General features: G+C 38.5%; 1 protein-coding gene across 3 annotated transcripts in view; it reads right to left on the bottom strand.

Annotated features, from left to right (window-relative positions):
• LOC134570489 (keratin, type II cytoskeletal cochleal-like) overlaps window positions 1-14,045 on the bottom strand; it is a 76,034-nt gene extending 61,989 nt beyond the window's left edge. For 2 of the 3 annotated variants that reach the window (XM_063428507.1, XM_063428509.1), the window contains exons 1-8: window positions 13,575-14,045; window positions 12,546-12,754; window positions 12,211-12,271; window positions 12,013-12,108; window positions 11,623-11,787; window positions 11,416-11,541; window positions 11,004-11,224; window positions 9,668-9,696 (exon numbers count right to left, since the gene is read on the bottom strand). In XM_063428507.1, the coding sequence (XP_063284577.1) occupies window positions 9,668-9,696; window positions 11,004-11,224; window positions 11,416-11,541; window positions 11,623-11,787; window positions 12,013-12,108; window positions 12,211-12,271; window positions 12,546-12,754; window positions 13,575-14,033 (1,366 nt within the window). In that variant the 5' untranslated portion in view covers window positions 14,034-14,045. The remainder of the gene's footprint in view (window positions 1-9,667; window positions 9,697-11,003; window positions 11,225-11,415; window positions 11,542-11,622; window positions 11,788-12,012; window positions 12,109-12,210; window positions 12,272-12,545; window positions 12,755-13,574) is intronic. The other variant, XM_063428508.1, reaches the window with a different exon arrangement.
• Between the last annotated feature and the right edge of the window lie 259 nt (window positions 14,046-14,304).

Genomic DNA, 14,304 nt, shown 5'->3' with positions numbered 1-14,304 from the left:
GCTTGAAGACAAGTAACTGCTATTCAATCTATAACAGTAAAAAAAAAAATTTGGTTTTAAAAGCACGCTATAGAGACACCAGATATGATTGGCAATGTGCACTGGAACAGTTCTGGAGAGCACACGCTGAAGGAAGGACTGACAGAGCCGCTTGAAGGACACTGACTGGCTGCTATTAGCTTACACTAGAAACCTTTTTTCTTTGTAAAAGCACGCTATAGAGACACCAGATATGATTGGCAATGTGCACTTGAACAGTTCTGCAGAGCACACACTGTAAGCCTGACACACCCGCTTGAAGACAAGTAACTGCTATTCAATCTATAACAGTGAAAAAAAAAATTTGGTTTTAAAAGCACGCTATAGAGACACCAGATATGAGTGGCAACTGTCAAAGTACGCTGGCAGGGATGTGCAGGGCACACGCTGAAGGAAGGCCTGACAGAGCCGCTTGAAGGACACTGACTGGCTGCTATTAGATTACACTAGAAACCTTTTTTCTTTGTAAAAGCACGCTATAGAGACACCAGATATGATTGGCAATGTGCACTGGAACAGTTCTGGAGAGCACACGCTGAAGGAAGGACTGACAGAGCCGCTTGAAGGACACTGACTGGCTGCTATTAGCTTACACTAGAAACCTTTTTTCTTTGTAAAAGCACGCTATAGAGACACCAGATATGATTGGCAACTGTCAAAGCACGCTGGCACAGGTCTGCAGAGCACACGCTGAAGGAAGGACTGACAGAGCCGCTTGAAGGACACTGACTGGCTGCTATTAGCTTACACTAGAGACCTTTTTTCTTTGTAAAAGCACGCTATAGAGACACCAGATATGATTGGCAACTGTCAAAGCACGCTGGCACAGGTCTGCAGAGCACACGCTGAAGGAAGGCCTGACAGAGCCGCTTGAAGGACACTGACTGGCTGCTATTAGCTTACACTGGACACTTTTTTTCTTTGTAAAAGCACGCTATAGAGACACCAGATATGAGTGGCAACTGTCAAAGTACGCTGGCAGGTTTGTGCAGGGCACACGCTGAAGGAAGGCCTGACAGAGCCGCTTGAAGGACACTGACTGGCTGCTATTAGCTTACACTGGAAACCTTTTTTCTTTGTAAAAGCACGCTAAAGAGACACCAGATATGATTGGCAACTGTCAAAGCACGCTGGCACAGGTCTGCAGAGCACACGCTGAAGTAGGCCTGACACCCAGACGCTTGCAGACAACTAACTGCTCTTCTATTACAGTGAAAAAAAATTATTTATTTTAAATCTAAAGCTTAACCTATTTTAAAAACAGATATGAGTGGTGGCACTGACTGTGCAAATGGGCAAGGCATCCAACCTGACACAGAAGCTGGCAGGCAGGCAACTGCTCTTCTATTACAGTGAAAAAAATTATTTATTTTAAATGTAAAGCTTAACCTATTGTTAAAACAGATATGAGTGGTGGCACTGACTGTGCAAATGGGCAAGGCATCCAACCTGACACAGAAGCTGGCAGGCAGGCAACTGCTCTTCTATTACAGTGAAAAAAAATTATTTATTTTAAATGTAAAGCTTAACCTATTGTTAAAACAGATATGAGTGGTGGCACTGACTGTGCAAATGGGCAAGGCATCCAACCTGACACAGAAGCTGGCAGGCAGGCAACTGCTCTTCTATTACAGTGAAAAAAAAATGATTTATTTTAAATGTAAAGCTTAACCTATTGTTAAAACAGATATGAGTGGTGGCACTGACTGTGCAAATGGGCAAGGCATCCAACCTGACACAGAAGCTGGCAGGCAGGCAACTGCTCTTCTATTACAGTGAAAAAAAATTATTTCTTTTAAATGTAAAGCTTAACCTATTGTTAAAACAGATATGAGTGGTGGCACTGACTGTGCAAATGGGCAAGGCATCCAACCTGACACAGAAGCTGGCAGGCAGGCAACTGCTCTTCTATTACAGTGAAAAAAAATTATTTCTTTTAAATGTAAAGCTTAACCTATTGTTAAAACAGATATGAGTGGTGGCACTGACTGTGCAAATGGGCAAGGCATCCAACCTAACACAGAAGCTGGCAGGCAGGCAACTGCTCTTCTATTACAGTGATTTTTTTTATTTATTTTAAATGTAAAGCTTAACCTATTGTTAAAACAGATATGAGTGGTGGCACTGACTGTGCAAATGGGCAAGGCATCCAACCTGACACAGAAGCTGGCAGGCAGGCAACTGCTCTTCTATTACAGTGGAAAAAAATTATTTATTTTAAATGTAAAGCTTAACCTATTGTAAAAACAGATATGAGTGGTGGCACTGGGCAAGTAGGCACAGTATCCAATGTGAACCTCACACAGAAGATGGCAGGCAGGCACCTGCAATTACATTACACAGGAAAAAAAAAAAAAAAAAGCAGCCTGATGTTATAGCCCTAAAAAGGGCTTTTTGGGGTGCTGTCCTGACAGCAGAGATCAGATGAGTCCTTCAGGATTGTAGTGGACACTGAATACCCTAGCCTAGCTATCAATTTCCCTATCTAATCAGCAGCAGCTAAACTTTCCCTCCTCTCACTAAGCATGCAGCTTCAGAATGAATCGAAAATGGATGCTGGGAGGGAGGTTGGAGGGTGTGTAAGGGAGGGAGTGCTGCTGATTGGCTGGAATGTGTCTGCTGACCGAGAGGCACAGGGTCAAAGTTTGTCCAATGATGATGAATAGGGGTTGGATCGAACTGCGCATGTGTCCGCCCGCCGTGGCGAACGCGAACACGCTAAGTTCGCCGGGAACTGTTCGCCGGCGGACAGTTCGGTACATCACTAGTGAAGACCAAAGAGACTAGTTGTTGGTTTCAAATCCTGTCCAACCCAAGGTGCATGCGTATGGCTGAAAGATTTGTTTCATACACTAAAGGTATGGATGCAATTTTTTCTAATCTGGGGGATGCACTGTGCAAATGTAAGTGTTGGAGGAAGTGTGTGTATAGTGAATGCAGTGTGTCCATAATGAATGCAGTATGTGTAAGGGATGCAGTGTGTGCACAGTGGATACAGTGTGGACATATGTTGGATGCTGTAAATGTGTGCAAGGTATTCGTTGTGTGGGACTGCTCTTTGGGGGAGTGAGAAAGGATCAGTTTAAATACAAATTTGGGCTAAAAATTGCATCCTATACTCTGAAAAATAAAGTGTTTTCTTTAAAAAAAAATTAAGGGTTGAAAATCCTTCTCTGCTGTTCAAGGACATTTCTTGTAACTAGTTTGAGCAGGGGTCAAGTCCTGGGGGAAAAAAGTGTGGGAACTCACCCAAGATCATAATGTTCTCCTCCCCCATCCCATAATGTTCTTTCCCCTTCCCTGTCCCATAATGTTCTTGCCCCCTCCCCTGTCCAATAATGTTCTTCCCCCCTCCACTGTCCCATAATGTTCTTCCCCCCCTCCCCTGTCCCATAATGTTCTTCCCCTCTCCCCTTTCCAATAATGTTCTTCCCCCTCCCCTGTCCCATAATCTTCTTCCCCATCCCCTGTCCCATAGTATTCTTCTACCATCCCCTGTTCCATAGTGTTCTTCACCCCATCCCATAGTGTTCTTCTTCCCCGCCCCCCTCCCATAGTGTTCTTCCTTACCACCCTCCAGCCCCCGTCCCTTAGTGTCCCTCTCTCCCCCCTCCCCCCTTGGTCCCTGGTGTGTCTCATACCTCTCTTTGTAGCGTTGGGAGCTTTCAGAAGTTCCTGTACCGCGGACCGCGATGCGCACTGCTCCGCTCAGCCACGCTACATAGAGTGACTGGTAGGAGGGAGCGCTGTGTGCCTACCTCCTGCCGGTCACTCCAATCTAGCACCCCCCGGGCCGGTGCACCCAAAAGCGGCTGCTTGGGCTGCTTGTGGACGCGCCGGCACTGCCTGCAGGACTACTAATGGGAACGGCGTTCCTGCTGTGGACAAAAGTGTAGGAACGCCGTTCCCACGCGATCCTGCATAACTCGAGCCCTGAGTTTGAGCCACATTGAACACATTCCTTCAGTTAAAGAAAACTTCCTTTGTAATAAATGTATTTGCTTTCTATTGGCAACTACAGCTTACACCCAGTATTCCCCCAGTGTATAGAAGATGTGTTTCCTATAATAAACTTTGGTACACTATGAACTTTTATCTTGTTTAGTGTCTGCTTCATAGGGTACTTCAAGGCCTTGGGCAGAAAACTTTGGCTGGGCAGAAACTAAAGTCCATGGCATAAGGGAAGAAGGTGTGATCACACAAAAATGTTCCAGCAAAAATCTTGGTGAAAGGATTATTATAATACAGAATCGTTTGGTGACATTTGTCCTTTATGGAACATAACAAAAGATAATTTGTATTTTTTATCTTTTTTATTTTATACTTGATAGCACATAAACACCATCAATGACCGAAACCAAAAAATAAAGAATTTCAAGTAACATGAAAAGATAATACTTGTCGCGTTATACATCTAAATACCATACATCAGTAGGTGTATATTATCATATGAAAAAAGTTACCATTAATAAATAAGAGCCTACTACACAGACATTAAAAAGACCCGCTAGGTCACATCAAAGCAAAAAATAAAAACTATAACAAACATATATAGATTTCGTGCAGTGCTTAAATTGACATTTGTTTAAAATTGTTACCTCTGCTGTCTAATGAGATCCGTGACTGAGATATATTTAGACAAAGCTAGCTCGAAAAAAATAATAATAAAGAGTACAAAAATAATAAGACCAAAGCTGGGGATGCTTCTGAGGGGCAAGGAATGGAGCACTATGACAGTTCCTTTATCGCTGTTCTATCAGGTGAAGTTAGGTTCGAGAAGTAGGGCCAGACCGGGTCGAGTCGATGGTATAAAAATCATATATTTTTAAAAGCGGGAAAAAAAAAAGCTTTAGAATTAAATCCAAGTGCCGTAAATCCAAGTGCCTAAAAAGTCTACTTAGGACTGACATCTAGTGCTATAATATTCAAACCAATTAGACCAAATTATATTGCATTTTGTAATGCTACTATTGAGATATATAGCTTTTTCCATTAACCCTTGATGGTTGATTTGATATATGATTTCAGATATACTAGGGATTTCCTCACTCCTCCAATGCCTGGAGATACAGACCTTCATTGCCATCAAAATATGGATTGCCAAATAGATTTTTGACATAAGTATATAAGGCCGATATGAAACAGAAATGTTTCCGGGGGTTAACAATCCATGATCTTTAAGTTTAAATATTTGAAGAGTTGCAACAAAAAATCTTTAATTTTAACCACAGTGAGGGAAAAAAAATATTTGATTCCCTGCTGGTTTTAAACGTTTGTTTACTGACAAAGAAATGATCAGTCTATAATTTTAATAGTAGGTGTATTTTAACAGTGAGAGACAGAACAACAACAACAACAAAAATCCAGAAATATGCATGTCATAAAAGTTATGAATTGATGCATGTCAACAAGTGAAATAAGTATTTGATCCCCTATCAATCAGCAAGATTTCTGGCTCCCAGGTGTTTTTTATACAGGTAACGAGCTGAGATTAGGAGCACTCTCTTAAAGGGAGTGCTCCCAATCACAGCTTGTTACCTGTATAAAAGACACCTGTCCAACAGAAGCAACCAAACCAAATTCCAAACTCTTCACCATGGCCAAGACCACAGAGCTGTACAAGGATGTCAGGGACAAGATTGTAGACCTACACAAGGCTGGAATGGGTTACAAGACCATCGCCAAGCAGCTTGGTCAGAAAGTGGCAACAGTTGGAGCGATTATTCGCAAATGGAAGAAACACAAAATATTTTTAAAAAATAAAAATGCGAATAAAAGATGATGATACAGAAAAGTAAAAAGGACCAAAATCTGTTTATTAACACTTTAAAAAGCAGGATACAATATTGTATCCTGCTTTTTAAATTAATAAACAATTTATTGTATAGTGCTTTTTAAATTGTTAATAAACAGATTTTGGTCCATTTACTTTTCTGTACCATCATCTTTTATTAGCATTTTTATTTTTTACTACAACCTGGCATTTTAATTTTCTTCATTACTCCAAAGAATCCTAGGTGGGGATCACACCACCTTGGCTGTTGTCATAGAGCAGTCAGCCTGCTATATATATTGTGAGTATATTTTATTATATTTTATATACCAGTAATATTTTATCGAGAGCACTATTGCTGTTTTTATTATCTTCATTTTGGGCTCCTGATACCACTATCTTTAAAGAACTGAGGCGGGGATTGTACCGCTGTATGCCTACCACACTAGAGCTAGTTTAAGATCCATCAAATGTGAGTGTTATTACTATATTTTATTATCTTTTATCTACTGTGGAACATACTGCACAATTTTTGTCTCCATTCTTTTCATCTCCCCCTGGATCTACAGTACTGCACCAAGAGGACACTCACTGCATATCCAATAAGCAGGGATTATATCGCTGCAAGCCATATACACCAGAGCTGGATTAAGCCCTATTGGATGTGAGTGGGAATTTTACTATTTTCTCTGTATTGGCACCCCTTGGAACGAACTGCAACATTATCTCCTCTCATCTCTAATCACCCTCTCCTATATACCTGACCACTACAAGAAGCGGAACCCCGCAGCCCCAGAGACCAGCAAAAGATCACAGTTCCTATCTTCTGGACTCTGTACATACAGGAATTTATCCAAGCTAGGACTTATATTTATTTACTTTTGTACTGTGGCACAGCCCCATCCTTTTGTTTTTTTGCTATCTCCCCAATTATTTTCAAGGACACGTGAGGGAGTCCTTGTTTGGGATTGCTGCCTTTTCCTCTTATAATTCGTTAGCGCTGACTCTCCTCTCCACTTTTTCTATAATCTTTTTCTGAGTGGCTTCTTTTTAAACTAACAGAAAAGCACTTTATCTGTTATTTTTCTTTATAGAAGAAGGACCAATGGAAAACGTAAAAACTTGTTCTGGAATGGTTTTCCTACCTGTGCTTTGGCAGGAATCATATGAAAGTCACATGTTCTACATTGGTTTCTTTATTGTCTCACAGAAGAGTAATTATTCATACTGCCAATGCCATTGTCACATTCACAATATTACACCATTTCTACCTCTATCTCTTTTTCTATATCTGTTTTTTAAGTAACACAGACAGTAAAACTTACCATTTGTGCGTATATCCTTCAGCAACTGTGTCACTTTAAAACCCCTTAAGGACCAAACTTCTGGAATAAAAGGGAATCATGACGTGTCAGACACGTCATGTGTCCTTAAGGGGTTAAGCAATGCTCAGAACTGACGGGTTATTCACTACACACTGGATTTTGGCCTCAGTTTAATATTGCTGGATAGGCAGCCGGATGTTTTTACACCATTTGATAGGGCCATTGTGACTTAGTGAATATGTTTTTTGAAAGACATCTATATTTTTATTTTTGTTGAACTATGAAACCAGCACTTTTACAATAAAAACAATAAGTAAGTCTTGTTTTTGTTTCACTAATACATTTTGTGTATATCTTGCAAAAACATGTAACATGAACAATCCTGAAATTAGTTTAGAATCCACTACAACAGGCACTAACAGAAAGTGTGAGATAAAGGATGAACGTTTTGTTAGCATAAATCATGCCATGCATTCTAGAGGGGTATTTTTATACTGTGCAAGGAATGAACACTATGTTTTGAGGCTTACACAATTATTATATAGTCCTAATGCCCATTCATATTTATTCAAACAATAATGTGTGATGTGATAATCTCTAGTATAGGGCTTTATTTAATATTTTTAGATAAGCTGTTCAAATTATTGAATATTTTAGAAAAGCTGTACAAATTATTTAATATTTTTTGGCAAACTTTTTTTAAATATTTTATAATTAAAATTACATCATATAGTAAAAGTTAATAAATGGAAACAAAATCTAAATATGTTTAAAAAATTAAATCATTAAAATTTATAAAAATATATTGAATCTTTTAAAAAGCTTATCTAAAAAATATTAAATCAAGGCCGTGATGTCTTGCGCAACACCACAATCTAGTATTTAATCGTATAGAATTTTTTATCTCCTCAGATAAATCTTCCTATGACACATAATGCCATAATGTGTTAATTCTTAAACAATTTACAATAAACACAGTGTTGTCAAGCATTGTTGAATGAATACCATTTTATTGAAGAGAAACAGTACAGGTAGGTAGTAAAGCTTATATTTACAACATATGAGTGAGGATTATCCTAAGAAAAGATGGGGAATAGAAATATTTTGAGTTTGCAAATGAGAATGATCTATGCATAGTGAATACCAAACAGATCAATATAGCAGATTGATAATATATAGTGCCAGTTATTTCACTACAATCTATACTTTCACTTTTGCTCTAATATATGTAGAGACGTGGCTAGCTTCTACTTTAGCAGTGGTGTCCGTGGTCAGAGCTATGTTTGCTTTTGGAGAGGTGGCTAAAGCCCCTCCCACTGCTTGCACTGAATCCTCCCTTATGATCACTTGTACGATGGGACTTTCCTCCTGAGCTGGATTTTCCTCCAGTGCTAGAATGTAGCACAGCTGAAAGACATGAATGTAGAATGTTAAACATTTGCTGAAAAACATGGATGAAGAAAGGTAACTATTTGTACTTGACTGGACTGAAATGTTCAACCAAAGAAGCAGCTATTTAAGGTCTGTGATAAATATGAAATATAGAGAGAAATATATATAACAAGGGGCAATTTGCAAATAAAAAAAAAACATTCAATTTAAAAAATTTGAAGAATCAGAGTTCTTAAAATTACTATTAAAATTTGTTTTATTATAGTCTGAATTGTACTTAAAATTTTACATGTGTGACATGTCATGATTCCCTTTTATTCCCGAAGTTTGGTCCTTAAGGGGTTAAAGGGAAACTCCAGTGCCAGGAAAACAATCCATTTTCCTGGCACTGCAGGTCCCCTCTCCCTCCCACCTCCCACCCCAGGTTGCTGAGGGGGTGAAAACCCCTTCAGGTCACTTACCTGAGACCCCGCCGATGTCCCTCGGCGGTGGTTTCGGGTCGGCGTCGCTCCTCCCAGTAATAGCGTCAGCCGGTGGGCGAGACTGATCCCGCCCGCCGGCTGAGGAAACCTAATGCTTTCCTATAGGCAACTGACCGACGCTGGAAGTCCTCACACAGCGTGAGGATGTCCAGCGATGCTCTAGCAAAGAAAATCTTTGCTATAAACGTGGAAGTGCCCTCTCTTGGCTGTCTAGTAGACAGCCACTAGAGGTGGAGTAAACCCTGCAATGTAATTATTGCAGTTTATAAAAAACTGCAATAATTACAGTTGCAGGGTTAAGAGTAGTGGGAGTTGGCACCCAGACAACTCCAATGAGCAGAAGTGGTCTGGGTGCCTGGAGTGTCCCTTTAAGATCTGTTACACATATAGAGTAAGCGTATTACTAAGCACATTTGTATATGTATGTGTGGGTGACCACGTGTTTGTGTGTTACATGATAATCAGCAATTGTTACTAACATTGCCTACAGTGTAAAACAATGTATAGATCAATTTAACACTGGAAAGAGGAAAGTGACAGTGTACCTTATTCAGAATTTAAAGTGTGACATTAACAAGTGAGTTACACGCTTAATCTATGTATGCATATGTCCTCGTTAACATTTAATTAAATTGTTTAAATATTGCCTCACTTACATATATTAACAGAGTCATGTGCAGTCAACCTAAAACAAAACATAAAAAGTATTAGTTTAGCACTAAATTACTTTCTCACATTTCGTCAGAATAATAAGTGATAATAATGTAATGGCATTTTATTTAAAATTTATAACTCTTTAACATTTGGAATTCTATTTAAAATGTATATATATATTTTTTTATTTTAGAGCCTTAGTGAGTTACTACATCTGTAATACGTGTTATTTTTTGCAACCACTATGTACTAAAGGTTAAAACAGCTGGTATGTGCCAAATGTTTATTGGGAGTCTGTCAATAAGTATATCCATAACTTATAAAGGGTATAATGTAGACAGTCACATGACCCAATACAAATTAGCAAAAATAAGCATATTCCTTTTGTTAAAAAAAAAAAATATTTTCAATAAAGACAACATGAGGTGTAGCACCAATAATTAATATCCAGATACCATTTAATACTTCCTTTTAAATGGGCACTCTAAGCACCAGAACAACTGCAACTCAATATAGTGTTTAGATGACATGAGACTTCACTGCAGTCTCTACGATGTAAACACTGCCTTGTCTGTGAAAAGGCAAAGTTTACATTGCTCATCTAGAAGCTGCAAGCCTGGCAAGGCCGATGTTTAGAATCCTCAGGCTGTGCGTGAAGATGCTGTATGCTCTCCATAAAGATGTATTGGAAAAATGCATTTCTATGAAGAGATGCTGATTGGCACAGTGTTGGGATATCTATATCTATGTGCTCAGAAGGCCCTGAATGCTTGTCTACAGAATGTTGGTTAAGATATTCGTTAATGATGATCTCAGACAGGGATGGACTGGCGGCCTTAGAAAGAATGTCATGGAATGGGATTAAAGGTAAGTGAAACTCTTTTATTTGAGTTAGAAATGGGGGCATAAATCTAAATAGCCAGGAGTACCTCTAACAGTCAAAGCATATATTTGTCTTTCTAATTTCTAGTTCTCCTTTAATGCTTGTTGCTATTTCCACATCTTTCACGCAAACACATATTTGTTATTATGGGGATAAGTAAATATGTATTAAAAATCAAAGGAAGTGAAAGTACTGCTATAATGTCTGATACAGGTGCATTGTTGTCGAGATGAAGACTTGATGCAGAAGATTACTATTATAGAATAAAACAATAAAGAGCAGATTGAAGAACTGAGATGTTGAGATTAAGAGATTGCTACTAAAATGTAACCTGCTAAAAGACTCAATGATGAGAACATATAGGAACATAGAGATGTAGGTCCACAGTTAGAAACCTGATGAATGTACGGTTTGTATGAATACCTAGTAAATTCTCAGTAGGATATTGCACTCACCTGCCCTCCTCTCCTTCCAGCATCTTCCTGTAGGTGGCAATCTCAATATCTAGAGCCAGTTTCACATTCATCAGCTCCTGGTATTCTCGTAGTTGGCGTGCCATGTCCTGCTTGGCCTTCTGTAGAGCACCTTCCAACTCAGAAAGCTTGTTCTTGGCATCTCTGACAGCAGATTCCCCACGTTCCTCAGCTTCATTTATTGCAGATTCAAGTGCAGAGCGCTGAAATGTTTTTATACATTAATATATTACTTGTAGTTACACTTCTGTTTTTGAGAGTAACTGTTTCAAAGGAATACAGTTGGGAAACGTTAACAATAGCAACTGAAGTGCTGATTTTGCTGAATCTAAATTTATTTGATTTTATCTCTTTAATTACCTGGTTAACTCACTTGAAGTAAAACATGCTTTACCTGTGCTTTCACATTGTCGATTTCTCCTCTTAGTCTCTGAATTGCACGATTTAATTCACAGATCTCATCTCTGCTGCTCTGCAGATTGTTCCCATTTCTTCCTGCCGCTGTCTGAAGCTCCTCAAACTGCCAAAGGCAAAAGAAAAATTAGTAAAGAAACATTTGTTATAGGTAATGATCTGTATGATTTGAATTGGATAGACTCACCCGTGACTGGTACGTGGCCTCCGCCTCAGCTCTGCTCCTGTTAGCAATGTCCTCATATTGAGATCTGACCTCAGCAATGATTCCATCCAGGTCCAGATCCCGACTGTTATCCATGGACACAACCACTGAGGTGTCTGAGATCTGAGCCTGGAGCTGGGCTATTTCCTATAAGGATACAAAGAACAGACGAGGCAAGGTTGTAAAATCCTCTATTTTCTCACGTATAATAACTTCGTTATTAACATAAAGGCATTCTAATCTGACATACTTAGATATATTTGGGGTTGTAACTATACTTCATATTTGTTTTGCATTCCTTGTAAAATGACTGATGTCATGGATATTAAATCTTTCCAAATTAGCAACAGAGAAAAGTGAAACTATATTTACCGCATCATACAGAGTCCTCAAGAAATTGATCTCTTCATTCAGGGAATCAGCCTTTCCCTGTAATTCCGCTCTATTCATAAAAGCTGCGTCTACATCCTGAAGAAGAGATGAATGCATAGTAACAGTAAAATTATAGATATATGTTTATATTTGTTATTTATTTACATATAGATACAATTTATGTATGATATCACTCACCCTCTTTATTCCAACAAACTCATTCTCTGCAGCAGTGCGTCTGTTTACTTCTTCTTCATATCTAGAACGTTAAACATTAATAACAAGCATACAGAATTCTAAATATACAGGGTGCTTTTTATTAAGAACTTTTAAGTTTACATTTTCTTCTTAATAATATTAAAGTGGACTGGGCTCTTAAATACATTTTAAGAGAGCACATGCAAAATTTTAGACAAATGATGTGTTGGATATATATGATGATATATCTCAATAACTCCATGGTGTTGCAGTACGAGTGAATTAATTTAATATATTTATTTATTATATTAAAACTATCCAAAATAGCAGCATACCGTCTCCTTAGTTCTTCCACAGATTGCTCCATACTGTTCCTTTCTGAGTCCAGACGTTCTCTTTCACATCCCAGAGTCTCCAGCTGTCTCCTGAGGTTACCAATAAAAGCCTCAAACAGTGGTTCTATCTGAAAGTGGGCACTTCTCTGTTCTTGTAATAAGGACCACTTTGTCTCCAGCATTTTATTCTGCTGTTCCAAAAATCTAACCTAGAAAGAAAATCATTTTATACATTTTGTTAGAAACCATATATATTTAGTACAAGGTGTCTAATGATATCTTAGAAAATGTGCAAACTGTACTACAAGTGACATAGAAGCATGAATTATTTCAGCATGTAATGAAAATAATATTTGTATTATTAATAATATTATTAGACTGCAATAGAAATTGTAGTAACCCATACGAGTCTCTAGACCAGAGATAGGCATCATTTGGCTCTCTAGATGTTGTAGAAAACATCTCCCCTGATGCTTTGCTAGCATTATGACTGTAAGAGCATTATAGGTAATGTAGTCCACAACATCTGGAGTGCTGATGGTTGCCTACCCCTCCTCTAGACATTTCTTTTATTCCAAAACATTCAGAAGTTAGTAGCTTGTTCTTCAATAGCATATCTAGATAAAACCCTAATGAAATAGTTAACACTTATTGTAGATCTAGCTGTACTTACATTGCACATACTTGGATTGCATTATATAATATTTAATTCATTAAAAAATATATATATAAAAGTGCTGGTATTGGTAGACATTGGCTTCTGCAGCAAAAATACTTCTGAAAGCACACTATTTTGATGTAATTGGAAAATAGTTTAATTTTGTTGTCTCATAACCTCTTGAAATTTAGACATAAAATCACTGACTGATACCAGTTTGAACCATCAGCATAAATGGCTATAGAAGTGTAAAATTAAGTAACTTTACCCTTTTTTAACCTTTGCATAACTATTTTAAGAAGGAATAGCACATCTGCATACTACAAATTCAGTTATTTCTTTAGTCCATGTGTTCATTAAAATTATCTCACCTTGTCAATGAAAGAAGCAAATTTGTCATTCAGTCCTCTAATCTGATTCTTCTCTTCAGTCCTCACTCGCTGAATGCTTGGGTCGATCTCCAGGTTGAGAGGAGCCAGAAGACCTTGGTTCACAGTAACTTGATTGATACCTCCAGAGCAACCAGATCCCCCAAATCCATAACCAATACCTCCAATACTGAAACCAGATCCATATCCATATCCAGATCCATGTCCAGATCCGTGTCCAGTTTTCCCAGAATGGCAGCTTCCCATTGAGATCTTGTTTCCTCTGGAGCCCATACTATGGGCACTTCTGCTGCTAAAGCAATGCAGGGTCTTATGACCATGAGCTGCTGATTTGGAGGAGTGAGATAATGTGTGGTACGAGCTGCCATGTTTAGGAGAAGCCATTGAACAGGAGCTGAAGTGCTTGTGTCCAGAGGTACCAAGGATGGAGTGATGAGACATGATATTACTTCTTGCAGACGAGATGTAAGGATGTAGAGATCACGTTAAGTCTACACAGGCGATTCACATCTTCTAGACAAAAACTCACTCTTTTTATACTTCAAATGGGTGTTGGCATGCCCAACCAAAATAATGTTATTAGCTGCTATGATCATTGTTTGGGAATATTTATTGCTGTCTGCTTTCACGGAAATTAAACTTTAGCACACCTATGTCATCAAAGCTAAATGCATTTATTGTTGGCTTCCTTTAGTTTAAAGGGACACTAGAG

The sequence above is a fragment of the Pelobates fuscus genome, chromosome 1 (genome assembly GCF_036172605.1).
Source record: "Pelobates fuscus isolate aPelFus1 chromosome 1, aPelFus1.pri, whole genome shotgun sequence".
Lineage (NCBI taxonomy): Eukaryota > Metazoa > Chordata > Amphibia > Anura > Pelobatidae > Pelobates > Pelobates fuscus.
This window is presented reverse-complemented; position numbering and strand designations above follow the sequence as displayed.